This window comes from Pleurodeles waltl, chromosome 4_1 (genome assembly GCF_031143425.1).
Source record: "Pleurodeles waltl isolate 20211129_DDA chromosome 4_1, aPleWal1.hap1.20221129, whole genome shotgun sequence".
Classification (NCBI taxonomy): Eukaryota; Metazoa; Chordata; class Amphibia; order Caudata; family Salamandridae; genus Pleurodeles; species Pleurodeles waltl.
Window position 1 is genome coordinate 784,212,694 of NC_090442.1, and position 17,145 is coordinate 784,229,838.

The following is a 17,145-nucleotide window of genomic DNA, read 5'->3' on the forward strand; positions in this document are numbered from 1 at the left end:
TTGCAGTTATGGTCTGAGGCACAGGGTCTTGAAATGGCCGCCCTTTGTTTAGATTTGTGGAATTCCACCACTGAAGGGACATGCATGTTTGGCGGTTTATCAACACTAGATCTTGAAGTTGAATATGCGCTTGTGACCATTGTTGTGCAAGGCACTGTTGTAAGGGCCGCATGTTTAGTCTTGCGTGTGGAACAATTGCAATACATGATGCCATCATGCCAACAATTTTCATGACAAATCTGACAGTGTTCTGTTGATTTGTCTGTATCTGTGTGATTATGTCCTGGATTGCTTGTATTATCGGCATATTTGGACATGTTAGCGCTTTTTGAGTGTTTAGTATTGCACCGAGATACTGTTGTATTTGTGCAGGTTGTAGATGCGATTTTTGGTAATTTATTGAGAACCCTAGCATGTACAGGGTTTGTATAACGTAATGCGTATGGTTTTGACACTGCGTATGACTGTGTGATTTTATTAGCCAATCGTCTAGATATGGAAAGACATGTATATGTTGTCTTCTTAGGTAGGCTGAGACTACCGGTAGGCACTTTGTGAATACCCTGGGTGCTGTTATTCAAAAGGGCAACACTTTGAACTGATAGTGCTTTCCTTGAATGACAAACCTGAGATATTTTCTGTGCGCAGGGTGGATGGGTATATGAAAATACGTATCCTTGAGGTCTAATGTTGCCATGAAATCGTGTTTTTGGAGTAGTGGGATAACATCTTGAAGAGTTACCATGTGAAAATGTTCTGACAGGATGTAAAGATTGAGGATCCTGAGATCCGTCTTTTTTGGGAATCAGGAAGTATAGAGAATGAACTCCTGCCCCTACTTGATCTTGTGGGACGGGTTCTATTGCTTGTTTGAGTAATAGAGACTTGACTTCTTCCTGTAACAGGATGTGTTCTGTGGATAGTTTGTGTTGTTTTGGAGGAATGTTTGGGGGAGTTTGAATCAATTCTAGGCAATAACCATTGTGGATAACTGATAGTACCCAATTGTCTGTGGTAATGTTTTGCCAATTGGTGTGGAACTGTTGCAATATTCCCCCCAAAGGAGGTGTGTGGAGTGGAAGGGGATAAGCCAAGTCACTGCTTAGGGTGCTGCGGAGTTTGTTTAGAAGTTTGACATTTCTCTCTATTTTTGGGATACTGCCCCCTATATGTGCCCCTAAAACCACCTTGTTGGTATTGTGGTTGGTAGGTTGGTACCGTCGGAGAAGACAACTTTACTCGCCCTTTGGGGGCGCTCGCCCAACTCGGGCCTAGTCAGGCCAATCGCGTGGAAGCCTCATGGATCAGACTCCTTTCCGATTCTGTCCTCGGTGCCACACAAAATTCCCTTATACAGAGCAACATCTCGTATGTAATCTTTGCCTTTCCCCAGATCATTGAAGAAAATTCTGAGGCCTGTCGATCCTTCCGGTCCAAAAAGACGCTTAGAGACAGGAGGGAACGAAGACTTGAGGTGGCGTCCAGAAGGTCTGAACATCTTGACGTGGAGGAGGAAGAGATCATGCAGACAGTAGTCTCCGTCCGAGGTTCCGACTCCGACCAAGAATCTGAGGAAGACAGACCGATCACAGCAGGACAGCATGTGAGTACGCCTGCCCCTGTACCATCACAAAGACACAAGCATAAGGTCTTGGGTATGCCACTGCCAGAAGGCCATGGCTCAGCCAGAAAAAAGACATCTACAATACCAATGAGGTGGTTTTAGGGGCACATATAGGGGCAGTACCCCAAAAATAGAAGGAAGTATCAAACTTCTAAACAAACTCCACAGCAGACTAAGCAGTGACTTGGCTTATCCCCTTCCACTCTTGGAAGCCCACAAGTACCATAGCCCATATTTGCCTTTCTGTTCATATTAAGGACCAGCATAACTTCTATATTTCTTCCTGTTTTGCTTCTGAAGAAATAATGTCCCAAAGAACTCAGGAAAATAATTCACTAGATAAGATTGGCTTGTCTTGTGGGCGCTGTTGAGTAGGACCTCAGTGCTAGCAGAATTTAGTCTCAGCCTGCTGGTCACTATTCTGGTTTCAATCAGAAAATCAGCTGGCAGAAGTTTAGACTTACAAATATGCCCTTCTAAACTAATGGAAAGCTAAGTATCATCTGCACAGGAAGAACATCCTTCCAAAGTGCTGGAATTCAGGGCAATCAGGTGTGACCTGCAGGTTAAAGGTTTGAATCCCATAAAGTCTAACTGAACTTTTCACCCTTCCGAGGCTAATAAAGAATATATTAATACATTGAGATACAGGAACACCTATTACATACAGCACTTAGAAACAGCAAACATTGTGGAACGATGATTTATTTTGAAAACAATCACTAATTCTGGTTGGCTTTTTCTAGCGATTTGGTCAGAGGTATAGAAGTTACAGGTATCTTAAAAGTAGTTTTAGGGCCTAGTCTTAAAGGACTGTGTAGTATCATATCCTTCAAAGAGTAGTCACAGGTATGATAGAGATGGGAGGAAAAGTCTTCAATAACAAAGTGGAGGCTCAACTGGCGAGTCACTTGGTGTGACATTTAGTATACAAGTAGTACTTCTAACAGTATTTCTTATTCCATGAATGAAGGTAGGTGGAAAGACCGGGGCAAGAGGCTCTTGACTGACATATTTCGGTCAGGTGAGGCGTACTAGTAAAGATCTTTTATTAGTATTTGTTTTTAAAATGAACAATGCCTAAAGCTGTGCACCTGGGAGACGTCAGTTCCTGAACTGCAAAGAAATGGTTTCTCCCTAGATTTTTCTTCAAAGTGTTTTACTCACCTCAAAATACTTTATTTTTGCAATAAATTAGCTTATATTAAAGATGACAGAGTTATACGGATACCACATGTCCACAAACCTATTCGGACTCCAGTGTGCTACACTAATCTCACAACCTTTGGAAAGTCATAACTGAACTGCTGAATGTGGGGTGATGCCCTAGTAACAGCAGATTCAGCGGAACGGAATACCAGATAATTATAATTGAGGGATAAAAATGTGGGTGAAATATAATGAAAATGTCACTTACCCAGTGTACATCTGTTCGTGGCATCAGTCGCTGTAGATTCGCATGTTCTGCATAGCTCGCCATCTGGTGTTGGGCCGGAGTGTTACAAGTTGTTTTTCTTCGAAGAAGTCTTTCGAGTCACGGGACCGAGTGACTCCTCCTTTTGTCTCCATTGCGCATGGGCGTCGACTCCATCTTCGATTGTTTTTCCCCGCAGAGGGTGAGGTAGGAGTTGAATTGTAGTAATAGTGCCCATGCAATGGAGTGACTAAGTATGCACCTATTTAAGGTTGAGATGATACATATACAAATAGTTAAAGGTAACTTCCAAACTGCTACAGGCTCCCGGGGAGGCGGGTGGGCACATGCGAATCTACAGCGACTGATGCCACGAACAGATGTACACTGGGTAAGTGACATTTTCAGTTCGATGGCATCTGTCGCTGTAGATACGCATGTTCTGCATAGACTAGTAAGCAGTTATCTCCCCAAAAGCGGTGGCTCAGCCTGTAGGAGTGGAAGTAGTTTGAAATAATGTTCTTAATACGGCTTGACCTACTGTGGCTTGTTGTGCGGATAACACGTCTACACAGTAGTGCTTGGTGAATGTGTGAGGCGTAGACCATGTGGCTGCCTTACATATTTCTTGCATTGGGATGTTTCCTAGAAAGGCCATGGTAGCACCCTTCTTTCTGGTTGAGTGTGCCCTTGGTGTAATGGGCAGCTGCCGTTTAGCTTTAAGGTAGCAGATTTGGATGCATTTAACTATCCATCTGGCTATACCTTGTTTTGATATTGGGTTTCCTGCATGAGGTTTTTGAAATGCAATAAATAGTTGTTTAGTCTTTCTGATGTTCTTTGTTCTGTCAATGTAATACATTAATGCTCTCTTGACATCTAGTGTATGTAGTGCCCTTTCAGCTACGGTATCTGGCTGTGGAAAGAACACTGGAAGTTCCACTGTTTGATTTAGATGGAACGGTGAAATAACCTTTGGCAAAAATTTAGGATTAGTCCTTAGGACGACCTTATTCTTGTGTAGTTGTATAAAAGGTTCTTGTATTGTAAATGCCTGAATCTCGCTTACTCTTCTTAGGGAAGTAATGGCGATGAGGAATGCAACCTTCCAGGTTAGGAACTGTATTTCGCAGGAGTGCATGGGTTCAAAAGGTGGACCCATAAGTCTAGTTAGGACAACATTTAGGTTCCATGAAGGAACAGGTGGTGTTCTTGGTGGTATAATTCTCCTAAGGCCCTCCATGAATGCCTTAATGACTGGTATCTTATATAGGGAAGTTGAATAGGTAGTCTGCAGGTATGCAGATATTGCTGCAAGGTGTATTTTAATGGAAGAGAAAGCCAGGTTAGATTTTTGTAAGTGAAGCAAGTAACCAACTACATGTTCTGGAGTTGTGTGTAATGGTTGTATTTGATTAATATGGCAGTAGCAAACAAACCTCTTCCATTTACTTGCATAGCAGTGCCTGGTGGATGGCCTTCTGGCTTGCTTTATGACTTCCATACATTCTTGGGTAAGTTGTAAGTGCCCGAATTCTAGGATTTCAGGAGCCAGATTGCTAGATTCAGCGATGCTGGATTTGGGTGTCTGATCTTTTGGTTGTGTTGTGTCAGCAGATCTGGCCTGTTGGGCAATTTGATGCAGGGTACTACTGATAGGTCTAGCAGCGTTGTGTACCATGGTTGCCTTGCCCAAGTTGGTGCTATTAATATGAGTTTGAGTTTGTTTTGACTGAGTTTGTTTACCAGGTAAGGAAGGAGAGGGAGAGGAGGAAAAGCGTAAGCAAATATCCCTGACCAGTTCATCCATAGGGCATTGCCTTGGGACTGTTTGTGTGGGTATCTGGATGCGAAGTTTTGGCATTTTGCGTTCTCTTTCGTCGCAAACAAGTCTATCTGAGGTGTTCCCCAGAGTTTGAAATAAGTGTTCAGAATTTGGGGGTGAATTTCCCATTCGTGGACCTGTTGGTGATCTCGAGAGAGATTGTCTGCGAGTTGATTTTGTATCCCTGGTATAAATTGTGCTATTAGGCGAATTTGGTTGTGAATTGCCCAACGCCAAATTTTTTGTGCTAGCAGGCTTAACTGCGTGGAGTGCATCCCCCCTTGCTTGTTTAGATAATACATTGTTGTCATGTTGTCTGTCTTGACGAGAATGTATTTGTGAACTATTATTGGTTGGAAAGCTTTTAGTGCTTGAAAAACTGCTAGAAGTTCTAGGTGGTTTATAGGCAGTTTTGTTTGATGTACGTTCCATTGTCCTTGTATGCTGTGTTGTTCGAGGTGTGCTCCCCACCCTGTCATGGAAGCATCTGTTGTTATTACGTATTGTGGCACTGGGTCTTGGAAAGGCCGCCCTTTGTTTAAATTTATGTTGTTCCACCACAGAAGCGAGAGGTAAGTTTGGCGGTCTATTAACACCAGATCTAGAAGATGACCCTGTGCTTGAGACCACTGTGATGCTAGGCACTGTTGTAAGGGCCTCATGTGCAGTCTTGCGTTTGGGACAATGGCTATGCATGAAGACATCATGCCTAGGAGTTGTAATACCATCTTTGCTTGTATCTTTTGTGTTGGATACATGCGTTGTATGATGGTGTTGAAATTTTGAATTCTTTGGGGACTTGGAGTGGCTACTCCTTTTGATGTGCCTATTATGGCTCCTAGGTATTGTTGTACCTTGCGCGGCAGAATGTTTGATTTTGTGAAGTTGACGATGAACCCTAGTTTGAAGAGGGTTTGTATGATCTGATTTGTGTGATTTGAACACTCTATTAACGAATGGGCCTTGATTAGCCAGTCGTCTAGATATGGGAACACATGTATTTGCTGTCTTCTGATGTGTGCAGCGACTACCGCTAGACATTTGGTAAATACTCTTGGTGCGGTTGTTAATCCGAAAGGCAGTACCTTGAATTGGTAATGTATTCCTTTGAATACAAACCTTAGGTATTTCCTGTGCGATGGGTGTATTGGTATATGGAAATACGCATCCTTGAGGTCTAAAGTTGACATGTAGTCGTGTAGTTTCAGCAATGGTAATACTTCTTGTAGTGTGACCATGTGAAAGTGGTCTGATTTGACGAAAGTGTTCACTACTCTGAGGTCTAGGATTGGTCTCAGCGTTTTGTCCTTCTTTGGTATCAGAAAGTACAGTGAGTAAACTCCTGTGTTTATTTGTGTGTTTGGCACTAATTCGATTGCATTCTTTTGCAATAGTGCCTGCACTTCTATCTCCAGGAGATTGGAATGATGTTTTGTCAAATTTTGTGCTTTTGGTGGTATGTTTGGAGGGAATTGTAGAAATTCTATGCAATAACCATGTTGGATAATTGCTAGAACCCAAGTGTCTGTAGTGATTTCCACCCATGCTTTGTAATAATGACTTATTCTTCCCCCCACTGGTGTTGTGTGGAGGGGATGGGTGACATGTGAGTCACTGTTTAGTAGTAGGGGTTTTGGGGCTTTGAAATTTTCCTCTATTCCTAGGGAATTGCCCTCCTCTATATTGTCCCCGAAAACCTCCTCTATATTGTCCCTGGTAACTGGACGGTGTTGCCTGTGAGGTGCTGGCTTGTGTGCTCTGACCCCGAAACCCCCCTCTAAAGGGTGTTTTACGGAATGTGCTGTAATTCCCTCTGCCCTGCGGGGAGTAGAGTGCGCCCATGGCTTTGGCAGTGTCCGTGTCTTTTTTGAGTTTCTCAATCGCTGTGTCCACTTGTGGACCGAACAGTTCTGTTTCGTTAAAAGGCATATTGAGAACTGCTTGCTGAATCTCTGGTTTAAATCCAGACGTTCGGAGCCATGCATGCCTTCTGATAGTTACAGATGTATTAATTGTCCGTGCAGCTGTATCTGCAGCGTCCATGGAGGAGCGGATCTGGTTGTTGGAAATGGTCTGTCCCTCCTCAACCACTTGTTTTGCCCTATTTTGTAGGTCCTTGGGCAGATGTTCAATGAGATGTTGCATCTCATCCCAATGGGCTCTGTCATAGCGCGCAAGTAGTGCCTGGGAGTTAGCGATGCGCCACTGGTTTGCAGCTTGTGCTGCGACTCTCTTACGAGCTGCGTCAAACTTGCGGCTTTCTTTATCTGGGGGTGGTGCATCTCCAGATGTGTGGGAGTTTGCCCTTTTCCTAGCTGCTCCTACAACGACAGAGTCTGGTGGCAGCTGTGTAGTGATGAAAACCGGGTCTGTAGGAGGCGCCTTATACTTTTTTTCCACCCTTGGTGTGATTGCCCTACTCTTGACCGGCTCCTTAAAGATTTCTTTTGCGTGCCGGAGCATACCAGGGAGCATAGGCAGGCTTTGATATGAGCTGTGGGTGGAGGAGAGTGTGTTGAATAAAAAATCATCCTCGACCTGTTCTGAGTGGAGGCTTACATTGTGAAATTGTGCTGCTCTAGCCACCACCTGAGAATACGCAGTGCTGTCTTCTGGTGGAGATGGCTTTGTAGGGTATGCCTCCGGACTGTTATCTGACACTGGGGCGTCGTATAGGTCCCATGCGTCTTGATCTTGGTCACCCTGGCTCATGGTGGTGTGAGCTGGGGAATGTGATGGAGTTTGCGCTGGTGAGATGTTCACCACAGGCGGAGGAGAGGGTGGTGGTGTAACTCTTTTCACCACTTTTGGTTGTGGTGTTTGTTCAGTTTGGAACTCCAACCTTCTCTTTCTTCTAATAGGGTTAAGGGTGCTTATTTTTCCTGTCCCCTGCTGTATGAAAATACGCTTTTGCGTATGGTCCACATCAGTTGATTGTAGCTCCTCCTCAAACCTATGCTTTTGCATTTGGGAGGTTAACGAGTGCTCTTCTGTATAAGAGCCTGAAGCTGGGTCGGTTGCAGTTTGTTTTGGCACCGAAACCCTGTTTGCATCTTTTTTCGGCTCCGAGGTGACTTTTTTCTTTTTCGGGGCCGAAACCTCTCGGCGTCGATCTTCTTCGGTGCCGCTGTCTCGGCGTCGAGCCGTGTCTACACCGGTATCTCGGTGTCGATGCTTGTCTCCAGCACTTTCTCGGTCCCGAGAAGGCTGCGTGCCGGTGTCTCGACCGGAGTCGGACGATCTCGGCGCCGTTTGGGCCTTTTTCGGTGCCGACGGTCGGTCACCGAATTTATGGGTCGAGCCATGGCCTGGTGGCGTCCCCTGGGCCTTGTAAATCTTCTTCTGAGTGGTTTTCGACGTCTTACTCACGGTTTGTGTATCGTCGAATCCTTCGGAGTCCGATTCTTGGATCGAAAAGGTTCCCTCCTCTTCTTGTTCCTCGAACTCCCGGTGGGCTGTCGGCGCGGACGCCATCTGAAGTCTCCTGGCTCGACGGTCTCGGAGTGTTTTTCGGGACCGGAACGCACAACAGGCCTCGCAGGTGTCTTCACTGTGCTCAGGTGACAGGCACAGGTTGCAGACCAAGTGTTGGTCTGTATAGGGGTATTTATTGTGGCATTTGGGACAGAAACGGAACGGGGTCCGTTCCATCGGCGTTGTTCAGCACGCGGTCGGGCCGACCAGGCCCCGACAGGGGATCGAAAAACTACCCCGAAGGGCACCGGAGCTCTTCGATCTTTCGACGCGGTGTTGAATCTAACTATGCCGATCCCGAACGCAACAATACCGACGAAAATCTTCCGAAATTAGCTATCTTTCCGTTCCGAAACTCGGAGCGACAGGAACACGTCCGAACCCGATGGCGGAAAAAAAACAATCGAAGATGGAGTCGATGCCCATGCGCAATGGAGACAAAAGGAGGAGTCACTCGGTCCCGTGACTCGAAAGACTTCTTCGAAGAAAAACAACTTGTAACACTCCGGCCCAACACCAGATGGCGAGCTATGCAGAACATGCGTATCTACAGCGACAGATGCCATCGAACTATATATTATCTGTAAAATGTTAAAACCCAAGCCCACACAAGCTAGTTTCACAAATGTATAGTTGTTATGGCAGGCGTGGACAGTAATGAGTTGAGTACCAAGGTTAAGCGGGAGCAGGACTTTTGCCAGGACATCACAGGTGTGCAATCACCATTCTCCTATCAGCAGATTAAGGAGGACTCCTCCAACTGCAAGTTTAGAACTATACAGCTAGCATACATTCACAGAGTGTAATATATGCTACAAACATGCTTTGGTATGACTATTGACTTTGACTGTCGGATGTGTGCAGCTCCGGACATAGCCTTCTTACACATGGCCTGGTCATGCCTATTAGAAACGGGGTCTCTAGCTGGCTGAGGTTTGCACCCTGTCCAAGTAGGGACCCTCAACCCTAGTCAGGGTAAGGGAGTCACATAGCTAACCTCTGATCTCTCCGTTGGTCGCTTGGCTCGAGCAGCCAGGCTTATCTCAGAGGCATACTGTAAAGTATTTGTGTGTGTGCGTGCACACACACACACACACACACACACACACAAACAAACACAGTGAAAACACCACAAAAGAACTCCACACCAGTTAAAAAAAAATAGCAAATATTTATCAGAGTAAAACAAGACCAAAAGGAAGAAAATCCTACTTTCACGAGTGAAGATACAAATGTTTAAAGATTAAGGGCCTCATTCCGACCCTGGCCGGCGGCGGTAGCCGCCGGCCTGGCAGGGCCCGCCAGAATACCGCTGCGCGGTCAAAAGACCGCCGCGGGTATTCTGAGTTTCCCGCTGGGCTGGCGGGCGACCGCCAGAAGGCCGCCCGCCAGCCCAGCGGGAAACACCCTTCCATGAGGATGCCGGCTCCGAATGGAGCCGGCGGAGTGGAAGGGGTGCTGCACCCGTCGCGATTTTCAGTGTCTGCATGGCAGACACTGAAAATCTTGGTGGGGCCCTGTTACGGTGGCCCCTGCAGTGCCCATGCCATTGGCATGGGCACTGCAGGGGCCCCCAGGGGCCCCACAACACCCCATACCGCCATTCTCTTCCTGGCGGCCAAAACCGCCAGGAACAGGATGGCGGTATGGGGCTCGGAATCCCCATGGCGGCGCAGCAAGCTGCGCCACCATGGAGGATTCCCCAGGGCAGCGGGAAACCGGCGGTACACCGCCGGTTTTCAGTTTCTGACCGCGGCTGTACCGCCGCGGTCAGAATGCCCATGGGAGCACCGCCAGCCTGTTGGCGGTGCTCCCGCGGTCGTTGGCCCTGGCGGTTGTTACCGCCAGGGTCAGAATGACCCCCTAAATGTAGTATAGCGCTTAGGAACACAATAGCTCCAACTAGGGTTATCACATCATCTTGATGGAGTAGTTCCCAACAGTCCAAAGCCACTCACAAACGAGTACAGGCTGGTCACGGAGACCGACGGATCTCGGGTACAGTACCTTGGTAGCTGATGAGGAAACAAAGACATTGTAGGGTGTCGGGGAGATGAGGAGTCGATGGAGCCAATGCGGCTTTGGCACCTTAATGCTAAGGGGGAGCTGAGGTGTTGGTTCCTTACTGCTAGGCAGGGGAAGTGAGGTGTTGGTTCATTAGGGTTGCAGAGGAGGAGTAGCAGCTTTGGTGGCGAGGCATCGGTTCCTTATGACAAGGCAGGGTTGATGAAAACATCAGGACAAGAGGCGAGGCATCGACTTTGCGGTGTCGCAGTCACACCACGTGCTGCAGCAGAGTCGGAGCCGGGTGCCACGGACATAGGTGACACAACACTCTGGACTGACACTGTATGTTTTCTGAGTACAAAAAGACAGTAACAGTCAGCGCTGTGAGGGAGCAGGATATCTTGCTTGCTCTGCACTTTGCTTAATACAGAGGAGCGGATCCTGTACTTTGTGAATTGTTGATGAAAGTGATTGGTGCTCAGAGAGTTGATTTGGTAGTAACGCATTGGTCCTAGGTTTTGTTTAAGTGTTGACAAGGACGTTTATTGTGGCCGCCTTGGAATGTGTGAGGTGTGAGTGGTGGACGACGACGTCCTGAAGAGACCTCATAAATTCTAGGAGGTCAAAATGTCAATATATCTTTCCCATATGGTTTAAGAACTTCATTTGATAAATAGGAGGAGCCCTGAGTTACAGGCCATCCCACATTGTGGTTATCTAACCAAGACTATTGGGAAGTCTACAGTGTATTGTAAGCGTTTGGTTGTACTTATATGGAGTTATATGTGAGTACTGCGCCGTCTGCACTAATGATTTATTTTCTCACATCATGTTGTGTGATATTGTGTTAATCAAGATAACAACAAACTTCTTTCAATCAACATATGAATTCAGCACTAGTGTTTAAATCAATTCTCTTAATTAAATTGCATATAAGAAAGTGTTTAAAGTAGTTTACAGAGCTCTGGGACCTATTGGCATTTGGACTTTGGAGGCACTGTGGCGGTGGCGGGACTTTGGCGTCTATCGTAGTCGTTGCCCTCAGTGGGGACCACATCTCCACTGTCGGCAGCGGTGCAGGGTCTGACAGTGGCGCCAGCTCTGAAGTTGCTATGGAGTCGATGTGCTTGGTTTTTTCTTGGTTGCACCAGAACTCACTCCCAAGGGCCCAGGAACTGGATTTGTCATCACTTGGCAAGGTAGGACTCTCAGCAAGAGAGGTGCTGACAATCGTTGATGCCCCTGAGACTTCTTAACAGGAGGCAAGCTCAGTCCAAGCCATTAGATAATCTTTGGAAGCAAGATGTAGAAAGCAAAGTCCAGTCCTCTCCCTCCCAGTACAGAAGCAGCAAGCAGGAGGCAAGCACAGCAAAGCAACAGGCAGTGTCAACCCCTCCTACAGCATTGCATTCAGTTCTTCCTGGCAGGATGTCCTCAGTCCAGAAGGATTCTCACTATGTGGTATCAGCGGCCCAGTACTAGTACCCATTTCTGTCTTTGAAGTAGGCAAACTTCAAAGAGAAGTCTTTGTAGTGCACAAGACCCTGCCTTCCCTGCCCAGGTTCCAGACACACTCCAGTGGGTTGGAGACTGTTTTATATAAGGACAGACACAGTCCTATTTAGGTGCAAATGTCAGCACCTCCCAACACAGTAGCTCAGGAAGACCCATCAGCCTGGTGATAGGCCACCAGGATATGCAGGGCACACCTCAGCTCCCTTTCTGTGATTGTCTAGAGTGAATAGACAAACAGCCCAACTGTCATCCTGACCCAGACATGTACTCAGCGCACAGTCACGGAATGGTAAAGGAAGAAAATGCCCACTTTCTAAAAGTAGCATTTTCAAACTCACAGTTCAAAAACCAACTTCACCAAAAGATGTATTTTTAAATTTTGTGAGTTCAGAGACCCCACACTCCACATCTCTATCTGCTCCCAATGGGAATTTGCATTTAAAAGATTTTTCAAGGCAATCCGCCTGTTACCTTATGGGAGAGAGTCCTTGCAGTAGGGCAAAAAACAAATTTAGCAGGATTTCACTATCAGGACATGTAAAACACACCACTACATTTCCTACCTTTTAAATACACTGCACACTGCACCATGAGGCTGCATTGGGCCTACTCTAGGGGTAACTTACATGAAGTAAAAAGGAAGCGTTGGGCCTGTCAAGTGGGTGCATTTGCCAGATCAAAAATAAAACTGCCCACACAGACACTGCAGTGGCAGGTCTGAGACATGTTTACAGGGCTACTTGTGTGGGTGGCGTAATCAGTACTGAAGGCCCACTAGTAGCATTTGATTTACAGGCCCTGGGCACACACGGTGCACTATACTAGGGACTTACTAGTAAATCACATATACCAATCATGGATAAACCAATCATCAACACAATTTAGACAGAGAGCTCTTGCACTTTAGCACTGGTCTGCAGTGGTAAAGTGCCCAGAGTCCTAAAGCCAGCAAAAAATATAGCACACAGTCATAAAACAGAAAGTCAGAGGCAACGAGCTCAGGGATAACCCTGAATCGGGTCATTTCCAACAAGGCCCTTGAAGGAGCTGTATTAGCATAAAGTTCTAACAACTGTAAAAAATAAAAATAAAAAATAAAAAAATAAAGACCCTTGATCTTGGATGTCACCCCTTTGATGGCAATATTGGGGTATGTCGAAGAATTCCATAAACCTTTCTGAAAACTGGGGGCGATGGCATTGCTGGTGGCCAAAAGGAAAATGGCTATACAATGGAAGGCTGGAACATCCCAGAGTAGTGCTATTAGATGAGATACCTGAATACCTACTCTATTAATGCAGAAACATATGGAGTCTTACTGTGGAAAGATCACGACTGAGGCAGAGATATATGGGCATCTGTGCACACATACCTCGATAACACTCACGAACAATAATCCCTCTAAAAATTTCAGTTGTGATTGATATGTTATTCTTTTATCTCCCTCCAACATATCAAACACAATGCTAAGTGCCTGTGGCTGATCTTTGTGATCTGTCATATTTAACCTGTTTAAATGTGGCTGATTCTGATTACTTGGTGAAAAATATTTGTACATCAACTGCTAACAATGTAACCTCGAACTGTTTTTTGTATGATGTTTAAAAAACGGAAACTAAAACATTTTAAAAAGGCTTAGACGTAGCAGGCTCTCAATGTTACCATGACTGGTCCATCATGGTCAATCTGCTACACAGTTACAGTAGACAGAGAGGTTCAACCAAGCAAAGTTGAGAAAACAATTCACAAGCACTGTTCCTTTAACCTTTGGGCCTTCTGTGTTTTCCTTTCAAACTTGACTCACCAATCTCTGCATCACATTTCAAATGGATCTTTCTGTGTTGTTACATTTTCATGCTATGTCGTTTGTAGGTTACATCAGAACTATTCTTAAATGTGTGCACTCGCGTCACATTCAAACAGATGCATTAGCTTTCTGCATGGTTCTTAAGTCAGTTGTGTGTTATGGTACAGTTATCAACAGATTTGTAATATATTGTTACTTAGGTTTCTCAGAATGTATTGCCAATTTCTACTTCCACATTGCGCATCTGCACCCACCTTGATGTTCTCTTTTCTTGGACTGGATATGGTCCTGTCTTTCCTCTTCAACCTCTTGGTCTTTCGCGTACATACCTAAATGATTACATCTTATCAAGACAGTAACTGTGGATGCACCTCAGTACTGCTTACTTTCCCAAATGGTTGACACTTCATCTGAGTAGGGGATTATAATATTATCAATGGTTCTGTACATTTGAACAGTGTATATGTATTATTTAAGTTTACCAAGTTAAGTTGTCACCAGACAAAGAAATGCTTGAAATACACTTGAAAATGTTTAGAATGTGTGAACACTGAAAATGGAAAAGGTATCACATTAGAAACTTCTTCATTCATAAGAATGACTGTCATTATTTCAGAAGAAAAACTGTTGTGAATGAGTGAATTAGCGCAGACTGAAGCAACCACTGCTTAACCTGTGCACCATGCGATCCACTCTAATTTTGAAGTATGCATGAACATTGATTGTTTTGGCTCTCATGGGATGAAAGAAGTCTGTAGGTATAGAACACCATAAGAGAATCACTACTCAAAGAAACTTTGATAAAATGACTGATGGCATTGTATAGCATTATACATGCTCTCAGAGACCTTGCACGCAGAAACTGGTGCACCCCATTCACATCACAATGTATTTACCCAATAAAGCACACACGTTTTCACTCACAGATTCCTTCAACTGTGACTGCAACTCCCGAAGCTGCCCTTCAAGGACAGCACAGTGCTTGAGGACTTCATTGTACCGTTGCTGGCTCTCCCTGACATTCTGGCTGCTTCCTCGAAGCTGGCTTGACAAGGATTTCTTCTCTTCAAAAATCTGAGAAAGCTGGACAGAATCAAAAATAGAAGCAGGTTATATTTAAAGTAACACATTCTGTTTCAATAGAGAAAAGATGATTTTAATACAACCTCCTCTCTTCACAGTTAGTCAGGGAATTATGAACACAGCCATTTAAAGGTGAAGAAGGACAAATGAACTGAGAGGATCGTCCATGCTCTTTGAGATAATTATTGAAGGTATTATTAAAAAACAATGTACGTTTATTCTAAGGAGTTGGTTTACAATGAATGAATTATGGGGAGACTTAATAAGGGCCAGCATGCCAAAAAGGCCATGCCACATCATTCACTTTACACACCATCATCCAAAGCTGCATCGTCTGAAATTGGCAAAACAGAGTGGCAGCCATCTGGCTCGCTCAGGACATCAGAAAGGCAGTGTCTAAATATGAGGTTCACCAAAATCTGTACAGCCCTTTCAGTGATAAAACTGCAAATCATCAATACTTTTCGAGGGTGGTAGTAGGTTTGTACAAATCTTTTGATGCATGGGGCACTGTTAACGACAGCCTGTAGGAAGATGGATATCTAGGAAGTGTACCAATGTAGGGGGACACTATGCAGATAGTCCCTGGCTGCCAGGGGTTCAAATATTATCTCAAAAAGCTCTCTTTTGGGGTAGTGTGGGTGAGCATTTAGGTTTATTAGAGGACAGTGTTAAGCATTTACAGCACATACAGAGCCAGTAAGCGAGATACACACACTTAATAAAGAAATACAACACCAATTTATAAAAATAACAGGTTTTTATATGGTGTCCCAGATCATACAACTCAAGTAAGTAATTTTCGAGATATCAATTTTTACAGTTTTCAAAAGTTGACAGTGCATTTTTTTGGGTGCAGCAATGTTACCCTATGGGGGAAAAACATACTGCATGAGGGCACTTAATAGCAACTTACGGGATTGTTTTCCATGACTTAAGGTGAGAATGGGGAAAGGTCCAAGTCCACACCAACAGGTCACTTCGGGAGGCTCTGGTGCATTTGGGTGCAGAAGCGTATTACAGCGTTGGGTGTCCCATTCATTTCATTTGGGAACGGTCCAGTCCGGAAGAGGCCGCAAGCTGGGACTGGGGGCCAGTCATGCTGAACCAACAAGGGGGGGGACTCAGGTCTTAAGATGCTCGGGGACGCAGGGACACCTTTGGTCCTCTTCTCTTTGGGTCAGAGCAGCCGGGTGCAGAGGCGTCCTGAGGCATTGGCTTTCTGTCACTGGAGGCACTCGTGGTAGAGGGGGGCATGCACAAAGAGGCTGCAGGCAGTGTTAGGAAGTCCACATTTGGTAAACCCTAAGGGGGTTTTGGATCTGGGGGATCTAGGGACCACACTGGCACCGCTGACCCACTTCAACTTGGGCTATGGGACACGGGTGTAGTGATGCTTTCTGGTGTTGTTTTTTTGGCAGTCAGGAGTCCTCACAGCTCCGCTACTCCACTGGAGTTCCTGGGTCTTGAGTGAAGGCTGGCAGTCCTCTTAGGCTTTTGGAGGCACCACAACTGCAGGACGAGTCATCTTTGGGGCAACTGTTGAGAACAGCATGCCGGCAGGTATGGCGTCCAAGGCAGTCGCTGGTCTTCTGTTCATGCTTTTGCAACTCTTCAGTGTCCGTCTTCTTCTTTCAAGTCGACAGGCTGGCATTTTCTCGAGCCAGGGGCTCCCCTAAAAAACTAGATTTACAGGTGTTAGGGGAGTGTAGGGTAGTAGCCCTATATGACCACTTCCTGTGGGAAGTGGGCATAGCCCTGTCCCAGAGTTCCTAATTCTATCATACACAAGATGGTGGTCTCCCTAACTTCGGGTTCACTTCAGGCTGATCACCCTAGATGTGTGTCCAGCCTGGCAGTGCAACTCACCTCCTGCATAACTAATTTACCCACCTATCCTGGTGCCAAATGGGCTTCAGGGAGGGGGGGATTGCCTCTCCCAGGTCTGGGGAAAGCTGGGGGTCAGATACCAAAGGCAGCAGGGACTTTAAAGTCCCAAACGTTGGTATGCAGATTTACTAGCCATCCTGCTTTTGGAGTTTATTACACCTCTTGCCAGAGCAGGCTTTGTTTCTGACCTCGGACAGCAGAGGTTCTCACCTCCAGGGTGTCAAAAACTCATCTGTGTTGGCAGGCTGGTCGAAACCAGTCAGCCAGCAAACAAGGGGCTAGTAGGTTTCAGGAGGCACCTCTAATTTGTCATCTGGGTGCATGTCATAATAATAAATCCAACACTGGCTTCAGTATGGATTTATTATTGGTCCCAAACACCACTATTTTCCATGTAGTCACCATGTAGCTGGGTCACTCGTGCTGACCAGTGTCCAGTACTTCAAGATTGCTACCCGGTCACTTGCAATGCCTAGGAATAGAATTAGACATCATAGGGGGTAATA

General features: G+C 45.6%; 1 protein-coding gene across 6 annotated transcripts in view; it reads right to left on the minus strand.

Annotated features, from left to right (window-relative positions):
• LOC138288169 (golgin subfamily B member 1-like) overlaps positions 1 to 17,145 on the minus strand; it is a 379,608-nt gene that overhangs the window by 49,319 nt on the left and 313,144 nt on the right. For 5 of the 6 annotated variants that reach the window (XM_069229484.1, XM_069229482.1, XM_069229483.1 and 2 more), the window contains one exon: positions 14,579 to 14,749. In XM_069229484.1, the coding sequence (XP_069085585.1) occupies positions 14,579 to 14,749 (171 nt within the window). The remainder of the gene's footprint in view (positions 1 to 14,578; positions 14,750 to 17,145) is intronic. The other variant, XM_069229485.1, reaches the window with a different exon arrangement.